Source organism: Pantherophis guttatus, chromosome 1 (assembly GCF_059756535.1).
Source record: "Pantherophis guttatus breed Tessera chromosome 1, ASM5975653v1, whole genome shotgun sequence".
In the NCBI taxonomy this organism is placed as follows: Eukaryota; Metazoa; Chordata; class Lepidosauria; order Squamata; family Colubridae; genus Pantherophis; species Pantherophis guttatus.
In genome coordinates this window covers 325,505,936-325,528,788 of record NC_142063.1, presented here as the reverse complement: position 1 = coordinate 325,528,788, position 22,853 = coordinate 325,505,936, and the positions used below count along the sequence as shown (strand labels likewise).

The 22,853-nt window shown below is 42.7% G+C and overlaps 1 protein-coding gene and 1 long non-coding RNA gene across 14 annotated transcripts in view; one reads left to right on the top strand and one right to left on the bottom strand.

Moving 5' to 3' along the window:
• Nucleotides 1-4,018: 4,018 nt before the first annotated feature.
• LOC117667570 (uncharacterized) lies at nucleotides 4,019-18,757 on the bottom strand. The gene is made up of 2 exons (XR_015732933.1): nucleotides 18,619-18,757; nucleotides 4,019-4,965 (listed from the first exon to the last, which is right to left on the bottom strand). It is a non-coding gene; the product is annotated as an uncharacterized LOC117667570 (long non-coding RNA).
• A 25-nt stretch (nucleotides 18,758-18,782) lies between these two features.
• ELN (elastin) overlaps nucleotides 18,783-22,853 on the top strand; it is a 103,007-nt gene continuing 98,936 nt past the window's right edge. For 8 of the 13 annotated variants that reach the window (XM_087888851.1, XM_087888843.1, XM_087888847.1 and 5 more), the window contains exon 1: nucleotides 18,783-19,117. In XM_087888851.1, the coding sequence (XP_087744977.1) occupies nucleotides 19,036-19,117 (82 nt within the window). In that variant the 5' untranslated portion in view covers nucleotides 18,783-19,035. The remainder of the gene's footprint in view (nucleotides 19,118-22,853) is intronic. The other 5 variants (XM_087888840.1, XM_087888820.1, XM_087888829.1 and 2 more) reach the window with 1 other exon arrangement.

The window sequence follows — 22,853 nt, the reverse complement described above, 5'->3', positions numbered from 1 at the left end:
ACCGGTTCTGTGACATCATATCACATTGCTATCGGCTCGGCTGAACCGAGCCGAACTGGGAGGAACCCACCACTGCACTGTACCATCATGCCACAAAATCTACCCCTTTGGGACACACATATGCAAAATGAGTGAGGTCTGCAGAAGTAGTCCTCAACTTACAACCAAAATTGGGACCATGTCCATTGCTAAGCAAGGTGGTTGTTAAGTGAGTCACGCCCGATTTTACCAACCCTTTTTGCCACAGTTAAGTAAATCAGTGCAGGTATTAAGTGAATCATGTGGTCATTAAGCGAATGCAGCTTTCCCCATTCACTTGCTTGTCAGAAGGCGACTGAGAAGGTCGTAAATGGAAATCATATAACCCTGGGACACTACAACCATCATAAATACATGCTAGTTGCCAAGCACCCAAATTTTGATCATGTGACCGTAGAGATGGTGCAATAGTTCTAAGCGTGAGGACTGGTCATAAGTCAGTATCATTGTATCATTGTAAGAGTTGCTAAATGAATGTATGTAACTTGAGGACTATCTGTATTGTACAGTATTAATGCAACCCCCACTCCCCTAAAGATTGCCCCTATCTGGTTTTTGTTTATTAGGTTATGTTTCAATGCTTTGGGCAAACCCAGATAATAGCTAATTCAATCATCAATGTAAGTATGCAGGGGCAAGCTACCCAAAACAAACTGGGTAATATGGAACTTGCTGGTGGGAGCCATATTGCCTTCTGGAGCAATTTTTGTAACTGGCAGCTACTGCCATTTTGTGTACAAGCAAACCTCTCATGACACCCATTTGGTGAGACCACCTTTGCCATGTTTTCCAAATTCTAGCTGTGCTCACTGGTCCAAAAAATTAATAACACCCTGCTCTTCCCTGTTCCTCCAGCCTTCTCTGTCCTCATCAGCCACCCCAGCAGCTTTCTATTTGATGATTGCTCCCCCCCCCCAAAAAAGGAAGACTGTTTGTTTTTACGATGATTCAGCGATGAAGCAAAACAAATATTTGACATAACTCCCACAGTGAGTTTTAAAAGACAACAAAAGCATTTACCCTCTAAGGAACATGTCACTCCGTGTTGTTTTCACACTACTATGGGTCTCAACTGCAGTGCCACAGAGCTAAGTCCTGGGTTTTGTGCTGTTTTTATCAATGACCTGAATGAAGAAGTTAAAGACACTTTAGATGACAACAAAAACTTTGTAGATCAAGGGTCTCCAACCTTGGCAACTTTAAGACTTGTGGACTTCAACCCCCAAAGTTCCTCAGCCAAGGTTGGAGATCCCTGTTGTAGATGACACTAATGGGGAGGGGTGGCTAATGCTGGCTGCGGACCTCTGGTGGTTTTATTTTATTTTATTTTATTTTATTTTATTTTATTTTATTTTATTTTATTTTATTTTATTTTATTTTATTTTATTATTTTATTTTATTTTATTTTATTTTATTTTATTTTATTTTATTTTATTTTATTTTATTTTATTTTATTAAATTTCTATACTGCCCTTCTCCCGAAGGACTCAGGGCGGTGAATTGAAGTCCACACATTTTCAACTTGCCAAGATTGAGAATTACTGCTTTGAGTGAAACAGGAAAGATTCACCGAGATCTAAGCAGGCTTTCATTGTGATATGAAATGAGTAGGATGGGATTTAACAAGGAGGAATGTATGTTTATACATCTGGCTAGCATAAAATGTAAGGCACAGGTAAAGGATGGCTTGGCAATAGGAAATGTGAAAATGATCTGTCTGCCCTTGTCAATTACAAATTAAATATAAGCCAGCAACATCATGCGGTAGCTAAAACATACCTTGGGATGCATTAACAAAAGCAGAGAGTTCAGATCAGGTGAAGTAACTCTGTCCTCATGAGACCCCATTTAGAATTTAGTAATCTAGCCCTCCTGGCCAAATAAGGAAAATAAATTTTATATGCAATAAAATTGACTTTTCTAATTTAAGTGTGTCCATCCATACTGTTGGAAGAGTCTCCCCTGTGCAGAAAAGGTTTCTTTTCCCTAACCTGTTACTTATGTACATAGACGTATTGAACAAATTAGAGAAATTAACATCAGATGACACAGGAGGGCTGTTGGGTATCAAGACAGGTATCTGTGGACATATTGCTTCCTTGAGACTATATTGCTCATTGCTGAAATACAATCATTCAGAAAATACTAGTCCAGCACTTTGTTCTTCAATATGTCCACCAACGTTTTAGCTACTCTACGACATGGGGCTGCAGACATCCAGATGACCAGTGAAGGGAAGCAAATTGCTAATGTTTATTCTATCATGGCCATGTGTAGTTTTTATTATCTAAGGAATCTTATGGAGCCAATATGGAATTAGAGGACGTTCTTGGAAATAAAACTGAGTCTGGAGACTGTATTGTATTGTATTGCAATACAGTAAATCTTTAAAAATTTGAAAAAGTAGATGTGTGGCAAAATGTCTGATAGACATCATTTGGGGTATTGCAAAACTAGAATTGTGACTAATCTACATCCTGTTACTTTTTCAGCTGGGTGATCATTTTGAACCAAGAGGCTGCTTTTCAGAAATGGATCACCACTGGACTTCTATTGAGGATGCATTGTGAACTAAACATCTCTCAAGGAGCAAGGACAGCAATGAGGTGGAGATTGGCAGCCAGACAGCGAATTCTGGCTGGTGAAGTCTGTCTAGAAAAAGGAGAGATTATGAGATTGCCCACTTGCACTCAGGACACCTGTTCCTCATGAATAAACTGCAGGAACTGAGAGTTTTGCAGTCAAATTGTGAGTTGAGTAGCTGGGACTTGAGCAATTTCAAGTTCATAGCTGTAATATAGCCCGTATGGATATTTATCAAACCTCATTTCTTATTCACTTTTGGAATTACTTTTTAACTACTTTCAATTATTAACAAACTTTGGATTAACAAGTTTTATAGGTTTCATTTAATCCGTAGGGTAATAGTTTTTAAATATAAGATTAATAACTTAAAAATATTTTTGTGGAATAAATAGCAAAAGGTGATTAGAATGTTGCGTCTGAAAAGTTATAAACAAACTAAGGGTCCAGATGGATTTGAAATAAGATTTTTAATATTAATGATAAGAATCCCTGTGGGAAAATGCTGTTATTTTGAATTCTAAATAAAAAAAACAAAAACCATAGTAAAATGGGACCAGAAGGAACTAATATATTGGATTTATAAAAGAGGTCTATTAAGGATTTGAAGGATTTAGTAAGAAAAGACAAATTAAAAAATGAAATGAAATGAAATGAAATTCTGTGACGTTGTTTGAAGAGATTTGATATTGTTAAAAGTATAGGGAAGAAATATACAGTTGGCTTATTTGATCACAGTTAAAATAGATATGTCACTGATAACCCTTAATAGACTTTTCTTGACCAGAACTGAAAAACAAGACTTTAAGTATTTGCTTATAGGTAAGAGATGAGGTGTGGGAAGAAGAGATCATTTGTTGTATTTTAAGCAAAGGTGATAAGTCACTAAAAATGTTTACCTTATTGTCATGCGCTCAAAAGCCCGATTGGGTTTATTATCAGGGGATGTCTTATTTTGGGGAAAACAGGGTATAAATAACTCTGCTGCTGGATAGGGCTTTGTCATTCTGGTGCATTTTCATCTTTTTCCTTTTACAATTCCATTAATGTTAATTTCTAATGTGCTGTAGCATCTGTTCCCACAATAGTTTGCCTGTGTGCTGTGATCATTGTTAGATGGCCTGGCCACGCTAGGTGTTCCATCATCTTAAGGGTACCAGGAACATCTTAACAGCTAATAAAAAAGGCTCCTTCTTAATGGCCAAGCCACCTCCATTAAAAATGATGCAAAATGATCTTTATTTTTTTATTTTTTTTAAAAAAAAATGCTGTCTTAATTTCACAATTTGGTTTTATTGTGGATTTTATACTCTGATTTATATATGTGTTATAATAAAACCAAAAATAGATCAAATAAAGAAAAAGCAAATAAAACATGCACACACATAAACCAGGCTTTTATCCATAGCAGAGAAGACATTTTATTCTGCTTTTTATGGTTTTTTTTCGGGGGGGGGGTATTCCTCTTTTTGCCAAGATTACAACAAATTGAAAAAAGAACACAACGTTTTATTTATTGATATTTATAGTTTAACTTCTTTCTAGAATCCGGGATGGCTTATATTTATAATATGCACAATATTGAAGATATTTCCTCTCATAATGCACCAAAATAGCTCTGTAGTAGTGTCTTTTCTTGAAACCCAGAGAAGAGCTGGCATGTCTTCTTGGATCAAACCAAGGTCCATCTAATCCGACATCCTGTTTCCAACAGCTGCAAGCCAGATGCCTCCAGGAAGCCCACAAACAACTTATGAAGGCATGAAGTTTTGCTCTGTTGGTGGTCCCCACCCCCCATCTGTTGGTTTTCAGAGGTATATTGCCTCTAAACATGGAGGCTTCATTTAGCTAACCCAAAAATCTCTCCAGCTCTACCTTCTGTCTCCAGTGGCATTAGTTGGTGAATTAGATATTTTCTAGACAGGGCCCAGAGGCAATATTCATCCTATTATTTCTTCCCTTCATATAATGCTTAGAAGTAAATTGTTTCCAAAATGTAAACTCCCTTGTTGGAAAATAATATATTTTGTGGTTTTGCTGCTGAAATGTTAATTTTACAATAATTTCTCCTTCCTTTGCATATTGCAATCCAAGATTTGTTCTGATCCCCCCCAGTCACAAAACTGAAGCCAGTCATAATATCTTAGACTTTCCTGACAACAACCCTACAAGGTTGCCTTATGACATGGGTTTCAAACTCGTGGAGTCATGTTGCCATCACGTGACATATCGTGACTTTTTTTTCTCTTCGCAGAGCTGGGGTGGGCGTGTCCTGTGCATGACGCATCCGGCCTGCGGGCTGCCAATTTGACACTCCTGCCTTATGAGGACCTCATGGAAATACTAGTAGCAAAAGAGAGGGAACAATAATTATCAAGAAACCAGCATCTATTATCTGCTATTTATTGATCAAATAGTCAGTTATTTCATGTCTTATCTGTACCAACTGAAAATACCTTACATCAATATAAAAACAATAACACAAAATCGCAATCAATTCATTAAAAGAAGATAAATATTAGGCAACTTAATGGTGTGAAGGAAGGAGAGTGAAACTATAAAATGGGATGGGGTGTTGCTGTGATACACATTGGCTGCATTCACACAACATGCTTATCCCACCTACTAGGCCTCCCTGCAGCCTCCTGGAACAAAAATGGGCCGCGGGGGGGGGGGTGCTGCACCCCTCCCCCGTGCCCCGTTTTGGGCCTGTTAGGCCTCCCTGCACTTATCTGGGAGTTAAAATGGGGCGTGTGGGGATTCCTAGAAGGGGAGGGGCCAGCCATCAATTTAACAACCAGTTCGCCTGAGCCGGCCCGAACCGGCTGAATCTCACCACTGGTTGACCCCCTCTTCTTTGTAGCAGGCCCTCAAATATTGAAACACTGCTATCATGTAACCCCAGTTCTTCTTTTCAATAGACTAGATATATCCAATTCCTGCAAACATTCTTCATATTCTTCATTCATGCAGTGGCGCAGTGGTTAGAGTGCAGTGCTGCAGGCTACTTCTGCTGATCACCAGCTGCCAGCCATTTGGCAGATCGAATCTCACCAGGCTCAAGGTGGACTCAGCCTTCCGTCCTTCCAAGGTCGGTAAAATGAGGACCCAAATTGTTGGGGGCAATATGCTGACTCTGTAAACCGCTTAGAGAGGGCTGTAAAAGCACTATGAAGTAGTATATGTCTTAAGTGCTATTGCTCTGTGTTTTAGCCTTCACCCCTCCCTTCATCTTTGTCACCCTTTTCTACACTCTTTCCAGAGTCGCAACATTCTTTTTATTTTGTGGTGGCCAAAATTGGATGCAGTATTCCAAGTGTGGTCTTACCAAGGTATTATAAAAATCATCCAAGTTTAACTAATATCATTCTAGCCAAACATTTCAATGCAATCAAGTTCTTTTTACTAACTACAAAACAATTGGTCTGTTTTTATCAAAATTATAAAGAGTTATAAAGCCTAGTGAATATCTAGCTAATCTAATTAGTCGATCTTATCACCCTTCTCCTAAGTTTAACCTTCTTTTGAGCCAAACAAAGCATCTGTCCCAACTTCTATTATATACTGAATCTTTCTTGTCTTTTAAGATATACGTTAGCCTGTCCATCTCAGCACATTGAAGAATCTTGTTTATTATCAGATGGTCAGGGGGCGTGTCTGCATCTTTCCACAGTTGAGCAAATGCCATTCTCGCCGCTGTTGAGACATGAACAAATATATACCAATCCTACTTTCCCATTTTTATGCTTAACCGATAGAAAGGTGCAAGTAAATCTTCCCATAACATGTTGAACTGAAGTACAAACCAGACTTTACATGCTAAGAAATAGGGTCATCATATCCAGCCAGCAACAATCTAGATCAATCTGTCTCCAACCTTGGCCACTTTAAGCCTGGAGGACTTCAACTTCCAGAATTCCCCAGCCAGAAAAGCTGTCCTCCAGGCTTAAAGTGGTCAAGGTTGGAGACAGGGATGGGTTCTAAATTTTTTTACTACCGGTTCTGTGGGCGTGGCTTATTTTGTGGGTGTGGCTTGATGGTCATGTAACAATTCTTTAGGATTTAGCAGAGGTACTAGTCTACCAGACTTTTAACTGCTTGCAGAGCTGTACCGATCTACCCATTTATTTTTGCAGGCACTGATCTACTCATGTATTTTTGCAGGCACTGATCTACTCATGTATTTTTGCAGGCACCGGTCTACTCATTTGTTTTCTTTTAACACTGATCAGCTGTAGGGCGGCCTTTTGAAGCCCCACAGCAAGAGTTTAAACAGTTTTTTTCCCTCTAGCCAGCAGCTGGGACTCAGGAGGCAGCAATAGATTGGGGGTGGGGCCAAATAAAAGGTAAGAATAACGCGGGGGGTGGGGATTGGGGGCAGAACCGGTTTGGTGACATCATATTGTCACCGCTACCGGCTCGGAACCGGGCAGAACCGGGCGGAATCCACCACTGGTTGGAGACCCCTGATCTAGATCACCACCCTGAAGCACCAAAGGGATATACTTTGGGGTGGGCTTCAAAAATTTTAGCAAGGGGTTCTCTGCCCGGTTGTTGGGTGGGCATGGCGATGATGGGCATGGCCTAGTCAGCCTCCTGCACCACAGCGGTCGTTTTTGCCCTTCCTGGGCTCCGGAGGCTTTCCTTTAGTCTTTGGGGGGATGAAAACAGCCTCCCCAGGCTCCAGAGGCCCTCTGGAGGCCAGAAACAGGCCCATTTCCGGCCTTCCCGAACTTCCGGTAGGCCCGTTTTTTGTTCTCCCCGAGCTTCCACACACGTCCTGCACTTACCTGCATCCAAAACGGGCTGTGTGGGGACTCCTGGGAGGGGTGGACGGGGCGGGGCCAGCCAGGAGTGGAATTTAGGGGTTCTCCGAACTGCACAGAATCTTAACTAGAGGTTCTTCTGAACCCCTGCGAACCACCAGCAGCCCACCCCTGGATATACTGTACAATACTATGATACTTTCACTCTCATTAGTTGCCTAGTTGCTGTTCAGAATTGGTCAGCCTACTTATGGTAGCTTGACCTGAATGCTATCAGTCTACAGCTTCTGAGGACACAGCCTATGATTGTGTTAAAATGCAGTCCACCAGAAAAAACACTGGTGCGGAATCTGTGTTTCACATATTATGCCAGGACAAGACATTTTATGTGGATAGCCTAGACTGCATGGAGGAAGGAGGCAACTTGAGATTGCAAGTAATCCTTGACTTACAACCACAACTGAGATCAGAATTTCTGTTGCTATTTATTTTATTTATTTATTTTGTCGCATTTCTATGCCGTCCAACTCCCGAGGGACTCTGGGCGGCTAAGCAATACAGTTGTTAAATGAGTCATAAATACCCTTTTCAGTCTTGTATCTTTGAATGGAGATTAAACGAATGGTTGTAAGTTGAGGACTACCTGTACACAATTGGCATCAGCAATCTCTTTATTTCCAACTGTTCTAGTAGGTAGGTTATGGGACCAGCCTTTCCATCCAATCACCGGACTCTGTGGCTGTTCTGCAAGGCTGTTTTGCTTGCAAGAGGGACCAGAGCCCTGGCTGGTCTGACTGTAGGTTGACTTATTTGTCACTGCATCCACAGAGAGACAAGGAACCAAATTGAAAGGATCCTATCAAGTCCGAGGCAGCTGGACTCCAACTAAAGCATGAACTCTAGAGGCACTGGCTATTTAAATGGTTCACACTGCTTCTTCCCAGAGTTCTCCCCACCTGGGCTGAGCTGCCATTTATGAGATAAGCTATCAATTGACTAGGGACCTGGTGGCTCAGTGGCTAAGACACTGAGCTTGTCAATCGAAAGGTCGGCAGTTCAGCGGTTCGAATCCCTAGTGCCGCGTAACGGGGTGAGCTCCCGTTACTTGTCCCAGCTTCTGCCAACCTAGCTGTTCGAAAGCACATAAAAAATGCAAGTAGAAAAATAAGGACCACCTTTGGTGGGAAGGTAACAGTGTTGCGTGCGCCTTTAGCGTTTAGTCATGCCGGCCACATGACCATGGAGACGTCTTCAGACAGCGCTGGCTCTTCGGCTTTGAAACGGAGATGAGTACCACCCCCTAGAGTCGGGAACAACTAGCACATATGTGCGAGGGGAACCTTTATCTTTATCAATTAGCCTTCCATCACCTGATTGTTTATGCCCGTGTTGTCTTCCGATTCAGACACATTAGTGGGAATGGAGAATAGGCAGAGGGCCTTCCTTCACTCCAGCTAAAGAAGAGACTGGTATTCCAGTTTCCACAGCCACGTTATTCACTGAATTTTGAAAATTAAGTTGATTTACTTGTCTACATATGGAAAAGCCCTTTCTTAAAGGCTAGCTCTTCGGTAGCATACAGGTAGTCCTCGCTTAATGACCATTTATTTAGCAACTGAAATTATGACAGCACTGAAAAAGAGTAATTGATAACCATTCCTCCCACATAACTTTTGTAACTGCTGTCTCATGATGGTCATTTGTGACCTTCCCACAAGATTAACAGGGAAGCCAGCAGGAGGGGGCAAGTTGCTGTCACAATGATGTCTTCCTTCATAACTGTAGATCATTCACTTAACAACCACAACTGAGACAGCTAGAACTGCTAGAACTATCGCTAAACAGGGGAATCATATGATGTTTGCTTAATGCAGGGGTGAAATCCAGCAGGTTCTGACAGGTTCTGGAGAACCGGTAGTGGAAATTTTGAGTAGTTCGGAGAACCGGCAAATACCACCTCTGGCTGGCCCCAGGAGTGGGGTGGGAATGGAGATGTTGCAGTAGCCTTCCCCTGGAGTGGGATGGGAATGGAGATTTTGCAGTATCCTTCCCCTGCCCACAGAACCGGTAGTAAAAAAAATGTGGATTTCACCACTGGCTTAATGACCATTTTATTTAACCACAAAGTTGCTGGTTCCAATTAGAGTTGATAGGCGAGGATACTTATATATTCAGCAGGTCCATCTTGGCTGTCAATAGCCACGTTCCCAAATTATGTGGATTAATTTGAGAGCATCCAGAGTTTAATAGGCCTTTAGCCACTCTGGAATCCCAGAATACTATGGCAGGGACTGGAGAATACTCTTTGCTACCATCTAGTGGCCATGAGGTCAATTTTCCACTGAGGTTGGAAAAGTTTTTGGAATGTTTACTTTTACTTTTTGGGGGGAAATAGTAAGGGAAAATGTTGATACAGTTAGACATCTATACTAGCGCCATGCAATGCTCTGGCACAGGGGTCTCCAACCTTGGCAACTTTAAGACTTGTGGACTTCAACTCCCAGAATTCCTCAGCCAGCAAAGCTTGAAGTCCACAAGTCTTAAAGTTGCCAAGGTTGGAGACCCCTGCTGTGGCACACATTGTGTATGGCAATTAGTGGCAGCTTTCCCCACCATCGGTGACATTTGAATTTTAGTCAGGGCAGGGAAACCATCAGTCACTGCCCCATCAGTGTTCAAGGGTACAGTATTGTAGGGCTGCAGACAGCTGCAGAGCATGGCCTCATTCCCACGTGTAGACTGGCCTGCTGTGAGAGGAGTAAAATTAGGGAAATTTTCCCTCTCGATAGATAAAGTTCTGGACAGATAAATTGCCATGTGGATGAATTCTTCACTTGAACATGAATTCAAGTCACAAACTGCAGCCAGCAAGGTGACGGGACTAAATTAAAGAGTGAAGTCAAAACTCATTTGAGACAAAAAAGGAAGCCCTCTCTGCCCAAGCCAACAATGGGGAGGTATTACTAAAGGCAAACTGTTATGCTTCATTTTCTCTGAGTCTGGGACAGTTGTACTTTGCATCTGTATACTGTATACTACCTGTTCTATGGGCGTGGTGTGGCTTGGTGATCGTGGCTTGGTGGTCGTGGCAGGGGAAGGATACTGCCAAATCCCCATTCCCACCCCACTCCTGGGGGAAGGATACTGCCAAATCCCCATTCCCACCCCATTCCTGGGGGAAGGATATTGCCAAATCTCCATTCCCACCCCACTCTGGGGCCAGCCAGAGGTGGTATTTGCCTGTTTTCCGAACTACTCAAAATTTCCGCTACCGGTTCTCCAGAACCTGTCAGAACCTGCTGGGTTTCACCCCTGGGTATACTGTATCTGGACCTGTATACATCACGAGCCAGAAAGAGGGCTGTGAAAATATCTAGTAACCTCTCACATCCTGGACATAAACTGTTTCAACTTCTTCCCTCATGACGACACTATAGGGCAGGGGTGTCAAACTCATGGCCTGCGGGCCGGATGCATCACATGCTGGCCAGTTTAGCAAAGGGGGGAAAAGTCCTGATATGTCACATGACAATGACGTGATGATGTGAGTTTGACACCCCTGTTATATGGCATTGCATGCCAAAACAACTAGACACAGGGGCAGTTTTTTCTCCCAGGCCATCACTCTGCTAGACAACTAATTCCCAAAATACTATCTTATGCCCTAGGATGTCAAACCATGTAGTATGGCTGTGCTGTTATCTTTCTCATCTTTCTTATTACCATCTCTTTTAGCATCTTATGATGATGACTTTGTTGTTGATTTATGTTGATTGCTTTTATGACTGAGTGTTGTATCTTATGATTTATGATTGTTTTATGATCATGATTTATCACTTGTTGCTTGTAAGTACACTGAGAGCTTATTCACCGGAGACAAATTCCTTGTGTGTCCAATCACACTTGGCCAATAAAGAATTTATTCTATTCTGTGAAGAAATGGTAGACTTGCTCCTAGGTACATTACAAGGAGGCCAGTCCAGTATAGCATATTTTGCAAAGGTGCAGTAGGCATGTGTTTCAGATCTGATTTCAAAAAAAGTGCTTTAGAATAACCTCATTCAAGGCAAGATGGTTTGGATATACTGGATCCACAGATATATGATCTTGATAAACTTCAGATATACAGAGCTTTGTCCTGGGCTTTGTCCTGTTTTAATCTATGACCTGAATGAGAAACTTGAAGAGACACTAAAAAACTTTATAACGTTTTCCCCAAAATAAGACATCCCCTGATAATAAGCCCAATTGGGCTTTTGAGCGCATGGCAATAAGGCCAAGCGCTTATTTCAGGGTTCAAAAAAATATAAGACAGGGTCTTATTTTTGGGGAAATATGGTAGATGACACTAACTGGGAGGGATGGCTAATAGCAGCTGGGGAATTCTGGGAGTTGAAGTCCACACATCTTAAAGGTGCCAAGCTTGAGAAACACTGCCTTAGAGGACAAAGTAGCATGAACATAATACCTGTCTGCACTTTTTGGAAGCAGCCCCACCTAAGGAGCTGCTTCCTTTGTAACAGCAGATGGCAGCATCAAACCAACCTTAGCTGATCTCAGAAGAAGAAGGAAAACAAAAACCCCATCAGACTTGGTTAGTATTTGAATAGAGTGCTACTGAGAAATCCTAAAGTTCTAAGATGGACAAAGACATTTAAAAGAAAAAGAAAAGAAAAGCCAGAAGACAATGGCAAATGCAATCATTTTGTTGCCATGAAGTGAATCTCCACTTGTATAATCTCCTGTTTCTTTTGAGTTCGACAAAGTGTCCCATTGTTTGTTCGAACTGTCTCCAGGTACAAGTATAGGAATGGTTTTTCTAATCTGCCAAGAAAAAAAAATTGGAACCTTTAGCAGGTTCTAGAGCAGTGTTTCTCAACCTTGGAAGCTTGAAGATGGGTGGACTTCAACTCCCAGAATCCCCCAGCCAGCAGCTGGTTTCTTCCGGTTTCCTATCAGAAAGATGAAAACTTCTGAGATTGCTTGAAAACAGTTCCCCAGCCATCCAATCTCTCTTACTGAATTCATACAACCCAATAAATTAACCCCTTTTCTGAGTTTCCAGAACCCATTAGCTTCTAAATTAACCAAACAGTTTGGCTTGCATGGCACCGTAAATAAGGAAACCAAAATGAAAAGTAGCCATTCTTACCATGTTTATACATATAACCACTAGGCATTTAAACTGATCTGCTTAACCATGTTGTGCAAAGGCAAACATCTTGAGGGGAAGTTTGAAGTGCCACCCAGTTGTTAGAGCGTTTGTCAACAGTGATGCTGTTTCTGACTAAAAGCTGATTAATTACACTTTGAAAACTAGGCTGCCTTGGAAGGAATGAAGTATGCAGATTCCTAAATGAGGATGTCAAGTGTCTTGCCTTTCTAGCAGCCAAATTCTTGCCGGGAAAACATCTGAAAGCTCCTACCATGGATTCTTATTTTGTATACATGGAAGTGTAACATTCCTACTACAGTTATGAGGCTCAGCTGTAATAGGATTGACTGGAAGTGTGTAGATGTGTGTGGAAGGGAGGGGTGTCTCCTATAGTATTTTTCCCAATGCAATGCATCAGTCAATCATGCTCCTCACTCATATCACATGGCTGTGGGACAGAAGAGTGTCAGGCTATCTGATAGCAAGTTTTGCAATTCCAAAGCTTGTGTGTGGAGACAGAATTGTACCCGCCTGCATTGCATTCATTGTGAACATGTTTATCTTACAGATAAGAAGCGTAATGTTTAAGAAGCAATTTCTCTCTTTCTGACAATTTCAGAGTACAAGTATTGGAAATAAGGAGGGACAGTTCATACCAGTGTTTTTCAACCTTGGCAACTTTAAAGTGTGTGGGCTTCAACTCCCACAATTTCCCAGCCAGCATGAGTTGAAGCCTATCCATCTTAAAATTGCCAAGGTTGAGAAAGAGTGGTTTAAATAATGGAATAATACAATCATACCTGTGCAATGTGTAGGAAAACCAATTAAACCATCCCAAAGAGATGGCCTCTTCAACTTTAAAAACTTCCAAAGTTGAAAGACTTGTATTGGTAGAAGAGTTCCAGTTTCTGTCTTGGGTAGCTTTTTAGACCAGTAAAACTTGGCAACCTAAGATGTTTGAACTTCAACTCCCAGAATTCCGTAGTGGGCACGCTGGCTAGGGAATTCTGGGAATTGAAGTCCACACGTCTTAAAGTTGTGAAGTTTTTAAAAATACTGTTTTAGACAAAGGGGCTTTTGAGTTGAAAGAGAGGTGAGCCGAGTTCATGCATTACACTAGTCTAGGCTAAAATGGAGATTGCTTAATTCAACATGTTGTGCGAAATCAGGGTGAGGCAGGACATTGGGTTCATTTATAAATTTATTTACCAAGTATATATTCTGCCTTTTATTCCCAGAATAACTTCCATTCCATGGATCTCTCTCTCTCTCCATTTTATCCTCACAACAGTTTTGAAGGGTAGGCTGGACTGAGAAATCTAAAGGGTAGGACCATATAAAAAAAAGGTTGGGCTTCAATTGCACAATCATAGTTATAATCCTAAGTGTTCTGATTCTTCCTACAGATGCTCCTATTGGGCTAAGAGAGAATAAGTGATCCAATGAATTTCTATGGGTAGACTTGAATTTGGATCTACCTGTCCTAGCCTAATATTTTAATCCTAGCATTGTACTGTTTCTTCTGAAGAGATCGTTTATTCTTTCCTTCTGTTTCTGTACCACGTTCACAAAAGCATTTGCCTTTTATAAAAATGTGTTGGTTGGAAAAGTTGCTACCAGACTCCTGGTTGTTGTTTTTTTCCCACCATAGACTAAAACATCTTTCCTTCTATAATACTGACATTGGGGAGACTCAATTAGGGAACCCTGCTGGATCACAGGTCAGATCGAGGAGACAGAATGAGGTAAAAACCCAGTGGTGAAATCCAAATTATTTTACTACCAGTTCTGTGGGCGTGGCTTGGTGGGTGTGGCAGGGGAAGGATACTGCAAAATCCCCATTCCCTCCCCACTCCTGGGGGAAGGATATTGCCAAATCTCCATTCCCACCCCACTCTGGGGCCAACCAGAGGTGGTATTTGCTGGTTCTCCAAACTACTCAAAATTTCTGCTACCAGTTCTCCAGAACCTGTTGGAACCTGCTGGATTTCACCCCTGAAAAAACCCCAAGGAGCTGTCTTGTGTTGCGCTCCCACAGAAAAGCTGAAAGCTTTGAAGAAATTTAATGCAAGAGGCTTTGATGCACTGGAACCACATTGTGCTTTTGACATCTTGCAGTATGGCTAAAATTGGCTTAGGTTGAGCAGAAGTGGAAAACACAGTCCCTGTACATGCTCAGAGGCAATTTCTCAATCATCAGTCCAGCCAGTAAAAAAAAAAAAAATTAACCAGAGTTATGTGCTCTGGCATTCATTCAGCTTCTCCCTAATCCAGCTATTGTGAGACTTCTTGGCTAATGTCAATTCTGTTGGCTGCCAAAACAAACAAACAAGCAAATAATAACACGCCCTTAGGATTAGAAGCTTCTTCAATGTGTCCTTTTCCCCCTATAACCCAGTATGAACAGAAAAGATTCCCCCCACCCCCATTCTAATAACATACAGAATTACTGTTTCCTTCTGTATAGCTTTTGACATCATTCCTTTTTCCTAGGAAATAAACCCATTTAGCTTTTCTAAACACAGCCCAGGTTAGAGAAATGGGGGGACCAAGTCAGATTGCTTTGTACCAGGCAGCTTGGAAACAGCCAGGCCAAGAGCCAGAAGAAAGAAGGAGCAGGCAGATACCAAGGGTACGATTAAAAAAAAATCAAGATGGCAGCCATAATACTTCGATAAAAGTTCTGCCATTTGAGTGGGTGCTGCACGTAATACATGTGGTTACCATCTTGATTTTCTTTTTACTGTAAATTGAGGACATCCTTGGTAGGTACTATCTGTGTTGAACAAGGCCTTGCCAAAACAGTATTGTGGTAGACACTATGATTTGGGCAGGAAATGTTGGAAGGGTTTGTCAACATCCTTAAAACACTGTTCTGGTTTTCCGGTGACATCCTGAAAATTCCCTTTGAAATGACCTTCACTTGAATAAACAGGGAGGGGTGGAAGAGCTGGCTTTGGAGTCTGGAGAACCCAGGCATGATGCCTGGACTGTCTTACCTGCAAGGAATAATATCAATGGAAGCTGCCAGCATGGAACCCTATAGTGGAACCCTATGAAAGATTCCATGGGTTCCATGAGGACCCAAGAATCAGTCACGGTCACCATGGCAAAATTTTTGTGAGAGTGCTTATAACACCTTCAAAATTCCAAATGTGCCCATTTGGTGCCCCAAAATATATGGAAAACACTGATCTACCCAAAGGTGCTTTTTCAAGAGGCAACTGGACTTTCTGGTTTTTCTTTGAAGACGTTTCGCTTCTCATCCAAGAAGCTTCTTCAGCTCTGGATTTCCAGACAGTCCAGTTGCCTCTTGAAAAAGCACTTTTGGGACAACCATGACCTGGATGACTGAGAATCTCCATAGATGCTGACCTACAAGGTTTTGTACTGCCCCTTGAGGTCTATTATCGGAATCTCAGAAGATCCCTATTGGACCAGGGGTATATTTCTAGAGACTATATTTCTCATAACCTATGAGAAGGCTATATTTCTGATAGCCATCAATCTGATGCCTCCAGGGAAACCCTCAATAGTACCTTCTATAGCTGGATACCCAGCTTCTTCTCAGCTGGATGCCCAGAAACAATGCTGCCCATAATCATGGAATTTCATTATGTATGTCCATACATAATCTCCTCCTCCTCCATAAATTGGCTCAGTCTCCATTTTCTAAGCAAGCTATCAACACTGGATCTTGTGACTTTAGGTTCCAAATAGAATCCTTCATATAGAGAGACACTATGACCTTGGGAACCTGTGATCTCTTGCATGCAAAACATATGCTTAATCATTGGATTATAGTCAATATGAGCCAACTTGGCTTCCCAGGCAAGGAAGCCACATCAGCAAATTCCCTTTTAAAAAGCATTTAAAATGTCATCTTCTCAACACTGTGATATAAATTAAGTCCTACTAAATTATATCTCTCCATTCCTGTCAATTCACACAGAATTCTGATGTGCCGGCACTGCTCTCCTCTGAGAGACATCATAATATTGTGCTCTCCATTAATTTGGAAGTTCTCCCTCCCTTCATCATCTGGGCTGGGGAAGTACACTCTAAATGCCCTTCTTTGGCTAGCAGAACTCAATTTTTCTTGTTTACGGCACCAGACTGAATATTTTTTGATCTAATCAAACAGATTTGCTTAGTGCCTTCCAAAAGTTGACATTCTTTCTGAAAACAATGGCAGCGGGCCAGTGAATTTGCTGCCAGTGCTGGAAAAGGCATCGCTTTCTGGCATCAGAAGCCAATAAAATAAAGGGCTTCTTAGGTGGTAGGGAAGGAAGTCCGTATCCTTGGAAAGGAGAGCTCCTAAAATCCTCAAATGCACCATATCTTCCTCCCAATGTACAGTACAGTATCTGTTTTGTCCAGAACGAGGTAGATATTTTTGGCTATTGTCCTAATTGCCTCCACTATCCAGAAAACATTGGGTGATATGAGAACAAGCAGGATCTTGTTGGTAATGGCACCCAGATTGTGGACTTCTCTGCCAAACCTTTGTTTGACACAAGTTTTCCTTAACAAGGCAGACCATAAAAGGTGTCGATTTATGCTAAGAATACATGCAAACACATTTCACCCCCACAAGGGTAACTAATATGTCTTACCTACCTTTTAGAACTTGTAGAGGACACTCCTTTTTTAATGTGTTCTTCTGAGCATATGCAAAATATATTCCAGTCACCTAGTGAGTCTCATATATAAGGATCTTCCCTAGTCCTATCATCTCCTTAGAAACAGTTATGACAGCTTCTAATTACTTTTTATTTTCAGGGAACTTCAGTGATTGCTCAGAATGTTAAAGCTGTCGTATTCTGCTCTCCAAGGTGATTCAAACCGTTGAAAACACGACTCGCAGGCAAAGAACGAGGTTGTAAACGGGTATACAACTATGGAGAGCTTCAAGGGTTTCATTATATTTATATATATATTTTTCAAACTGAAGTTTGTATTGTTTTACTTTAGAAGTTCAGGACTCTTTGGCGCTTTCGCCGACTTCTTTTTTTGAGAAGCCAACGCCTTCGTTTTCAACTGAATCCCCCAAAGCTTGAATTTACACATCTGAGAACCCAAACAATTCTTTCCCATCATTAAATCATAAGCTGCGCAAGGCAGGCATCTATTTTAATCAGAGTTGTGCTCAATCAATGGTCACATTTATTTTTTTAAAAAAAACAGGCATACAGTATTGTCATTTTTCTTTTAAGTTCTTTTCCAGCAACTTGGTCAGGAGGGTGGATGAATGCTATTATATCTGGGCAAGGGAGGCCCGTGGGTGGATTCCCCAGACAAGACCAATGTGTTGAGTGGGACAGGCCAGAGGTCTCCAAACTGGATCCCAGGGCCTCACCCTTGATCCGGTCCTTTGGCTGGTTTGCAAAGGGCATGTGGGTTCTCTCCCTTCTGACAGAGGCTGCAGGACCCTTGACCCATCTGGAATCCTGCCTCTTGTCTGTCTGAGCACTGATCCAGGTGTCCTTGTGTCTGAACACAACCCAATCTGGCCAGTTGGCTCCAGAGAACAAACTCTTTTTTTCAGATAAGTTATCTGGACTCTCCCGCTTCATTTCCTGGCGCCTCCCTCCCTTCCTTTCTTCCTTTCTTCCTTTCTTCCTTTCTTTCTTTCTTTCTTTCTTTCTTTTCTTTCTTTCTTTCTTTCTTTCTCTTTTCTTTCTTTCTCTCTTTCTCTCTTTCTCTCTCTCTTTCTCTCTTTCTTTCTCTTTTTCTTTCTTTCTTTCTTTCTCTCTTTCTCTCTCTCTTTCTCTTTCTTCTTTCTCTTTTTCTTTCTTCTTTCTTTCTTTCTTTCTCTCTCTCTCTCTTCTTTCTTTCTCTCTCTCTCTTCTTTCTTTCTTTCTTTCTTTCTTTCTTTCTTTCTTTCTTTCTCTCTTTTTCCTTCCTTCTCTCTCTCTCTCTCTCTCTCTCTCTCTCTCTTTCTTTCTCTCTTAGTGGGGATCCCCCAGCCCCGCTCGGCTGTTCCTGCTCTCCCCCCTACCCCACCCCATGCCTGCGGAGTGGCAGAGGCGACCTGGTTCCGAGCCGAAGGAGCCCTCCCGCCCAGCCACTTGCCTCCCGGCCGCCACCTGACCTCCGGGCCTCGGGGGTCTCTTCTCTGGCCTCGGGGTGGGGCGACGGACCCGAGCGGGTGCGTTGCTCTACCAAGCTGGAGGAAGTTGAGTCCCGCTCTTTCCTCTTCGCTAAAGTCTCCTTTGGCAGCGGCGCTCGCTGTTGGCAAAGGACGCACCGATCTGGAGCGGAGCAGCGCGAGAGAAAAATTGCAAAGGGAAGCCAGCCCGAGCAGTTGGAGAGACTCGTGGCTTTGCCCTTTCCCAATGACGTCGTGTCCTGAGCCCTTCCCCTCCCCTCCCCTCCCCGCCCTCACCCCCCCCCCCGCCTTTCCCCTTACATCTTTGGAAGCCACAATTAAGCAGCACCGCTGGGATAAAACGCTCGGGCTGCCAGCGGACTAGGGCATTGCATCGAGAGATGGCCAGGCTGCGGACTTCGTTCCTCCTCCCTGGAGTCCTCCTTCTCCTGCTTTCCAGCCTCCCGGCTTCGTGGCAAGGAGGTAAGAGAAGCACCTCGGGCGGGCTGCGCCGGCTTCAGCTTCTGGCCAGCCGCCGCTGAGGTGCTTTCCTCCTGAAAGCCGGGCTCGGCCGTCTGCCCCCTGGCTGCGGAGCCTTCTCGTCGCCTCCATCCAACTCCAGCTTTGGGGACTCCGGGAAGCCCCGGCCTCTCCTCCTTCCCCACCCCACTCTAGGCAAAGCCTCTCCAGTCCTTTTGTAGAAGGGAAGGGGGCGAGGACCCCGCTGCTGCAGGTTACCATTTGACAGCAGAGAGCAGGGTGGGTGTATCTGCTGAGCCCCCTTTTCCTGTCTGTCTGTCTCGGGGGTCTCCAAAACCCAGGGCTTCCAAGAGAGGCGCTGATACTGCATTTTCAAAAATAATAAGAATGATCATAATAATAAAAATAAAGAGCCAAGACCTCTGCTGTGTGAATCAGGATGATTTGGAAGGACGGGCAGAGGTGGGGGAAGGTAGGATGTGGTGAAGGCACAAATCCGGAGTGCTCTAGGACGACCAGAGCTCACCTGGATCCCTAGAAGTGTTTCCAAATGCTGCGCTCAACTCGGGGTCCTGCAAGCAGGTCCTGGAAGAGAATCAGAGCATCTCTGAAGGTGTGGCAGGTTCCTGAAGCAGATACAGAACCTGCAGACAGGAGGGTTCGATGTGAACCCCAGCATTTTCTTGCCTCTTTTTACTGTAGAGTGGAATTACAAGGTCTCATTCACTGGTTAGGAAGCCTCCCCTGCAGGGGCTCATGAAAGATATATGGGTCCCTCCTCAGTGTTAAGTGACAGCCAAAATTCTTCACCACTCTCCATGTAGGAACACAGAAAGATTATCCCATTTCAGGGACCAAGACAAATGTTGGCTGCCCAGGATCCAGAGAGCCATCTTGTGCCAACCCAGCTCCACCTCTTGGATTTTGCATCCTTCCATGGGGCTGTTTGACGAACCATCCGCACTCTTAATGGCATTCCCCTTGCTTAGGAACCTCACTCTTCTCCTGCTGAATAGTCTGACTCCTTGTCACCTGTAACCAATCTGCTGTCTTGGAGCAAATTAGTTCCATAGATTTAGGATGTAGCTGGTGATACTGATGATGAAGTAAACCTTGAGATTTTTCTCTACAAGGGCCCCTAAGGGGCATTTTTCCTTCTCTCTCCTCTGTGCCCAACCTGCTTCCTTTGGAATTGTCAGCACTCCAGGCAGAATAGTAATCTGAAAGTCTTTTTAAAAGTAGTATTTTTAACACACACACACACACACACACACACACACCTCTACTGTATAGGGAAGATCTGCTGGATGGGTTTTGAACTACTGTAGGTGTGATGAGAAGCAATTCTCCAGAAAGTTAGCTAAAGACCGCAGTAGGAAGACTTAGTGTTTGGATTGCCTTGTTCTTTTCAGCTTAATGAAAAAGTTGCTTAGGTAGGCAGTAAATGATGCTTTATGGCACCTACAGCAGATACCTGCCTGGATCTCTTTTATAAATGATGTTACCCAACTTGAGAGGCACACCCAAGGTCTCTTGAATTGCTGCCCTGAAGGATTCCAAGGGCAACACAGTGACCCAACATCTTTTCTGCATCTTCACAAAGGGAGTTGTTGGTACACCTACCGGTAGTAGGCTGCAGTGTGAGGCGGACACCTGCTTTTTGCAAAGATCAACTCATCTCCATAATCTCCTTAGACTGGTTTGAGTTCTTTTTTAAAAAGTCTGTTGGATCGTTCCATCAATGATCCCTCTAGTATTCGGTTGACTGCTGTGTTCAGCAGCGGCCAGCTAAACACTTTCAGGAAACCTACAAACAGCGCACAAGGGCTGCATCTCCACTTGTCTGTCCTTAGCACCCAGAAGTACGCTGCACCAAGCAGGAAGGTTCCACTTAGGTATCAGAGCTCAGGCTTGTTGATAATCCTCCCTACCCCACCCATAACTTGGTCTAATTTTTTTAATGTTGTCCGATCCATGCTTTTGTGTATCCAACCCCACTTTCACTCATCCTTACCTTCCATTGCTTTGGAAAGCTTGATCTAAAATTCAGGTCCTTTCTTTTTAATTTTGCCAACTCTTTGCATGATAAAAAAAGGAGACATGAGTGACCCCAAAGCGTACTGATGATAAAGAATTCTTTCTGTTCATTGCTTTCAACGTTCGGGGGGATAAGCAGTGTCTATCTTGCTGTTGCAACTAAAATAGCGGAGAAACTGGCATTGGCATCTTGTACGAATTGTAATGGGGTTACTTGGGGAGAATGTCTGGGTGTGTAATGTCCTTTCCACATTGGGCTTTCAAGCTGTGTTGTGGACGTAGCTATGTGTATACAACAGATTTAGGCACAGGAGCTATGAATATTCAAGATCAGTTCAATAGGGCTTAGTTCTTGGCTGTAATAGAAGTAAAAAAAAAAATACAGAAAAGAAACCAAGGTCTCATTCTTGCTGGAATACAAGAATGTTGGCCAAGAATTTTTTTCAAGAAAGATTTATTAGAGGAGACAAGGAAATCAGAAATCCACAGAAATATGTCCCCCAAGTTCTGTCCAGGTTTGAGAGCATATTCAGAGGAATTATGTATGAGTTATTTCCTTCTACAAACTGTATACTATGTAGGAAAAAATGTCCCAAGAGTGGGGGGGGGAGGGCGGCTGTCTGGGAGTTTTAACTTTTTGGAAGGAAGGAACCATAGTCAACAAGAAGATAAAATTTCTCCTGAATTTTACTGGTGCCTATATATGACTATGTAGTTTTCTTGGCAATAATATGGAATTAGTTTACCATTGCTTTTTTATAGAAGTCTTTTCCATTTTCCTCTCAGCTCAGTAACCCTGGTGGTCTCCCATTCAGGTACTGATCAGTTCTAACCCTGGCTAACTTTTTCAAGAACAGCTTGGTAATGCCACCTATTGTAAATACTCTTTTGCTGACTTCAAAACTGGCTTCAGACAACCAGGACACGCTCTCAATCCCTCTCTCCCTTTGCTTAGACTTCTATTCTGCCTTGATTGACCAGAGCAGAGTTGACTTTTTTGGTCTTTGAGTGTGCTCAAGTGCCATGAATTCTTAAGAGGCTTGTAAATTCTTTGCTAAGAACTAACACAGGACAGTTTTCATGCTATTTGTGGATTAATTTAGACTAGCCTTTGGCAGGGAAAGTTGCAGAGGGAGCTGGAAATTTATACCAGAGTTTTCTAAGTTGCATTTTCAGGTTGTAGCGATAACACATAAAAGAAACTAGATTCATATGACAGACACAGAGAGGTACTTTTTCCTATCCCCTCAAAGCATTTTTGCATTTCTGTTATCACTCCACTGTGTCCTAGAGTGGCAATGCAATCTGGACACGAGTCCCTGATTGTTTGGGTTTGTAAAGAAGAATGTAACAGAACAACAGCATATAAATCTGCAGGTACCCGTGCTCGAAAAATTCCCTTAAAAAGCAATCCCTTGCAAGCCAATTTTTTTTGTGTGTTTCCCTGGAAACAACTCCCACTTGGTTAAATTGGACTTACTCCCAAGTAAGCATGCAACGGATTGCAGAGAATGGTTTTAGAAAAACAGGATGCATACCACATTTGGCAGCCCTTCAAATTTGGGTCTAGTTACCCAAGAGTCCAAAGAATGCAATTATTATATTATTGTTAAAGTATCTCAAATGTAGGACCTGTAAAAGAAAGGAAAATCTCCCTTGAGAGGAGCAAAATTCTTCCTGGCTATATGGACACATCCAGGCA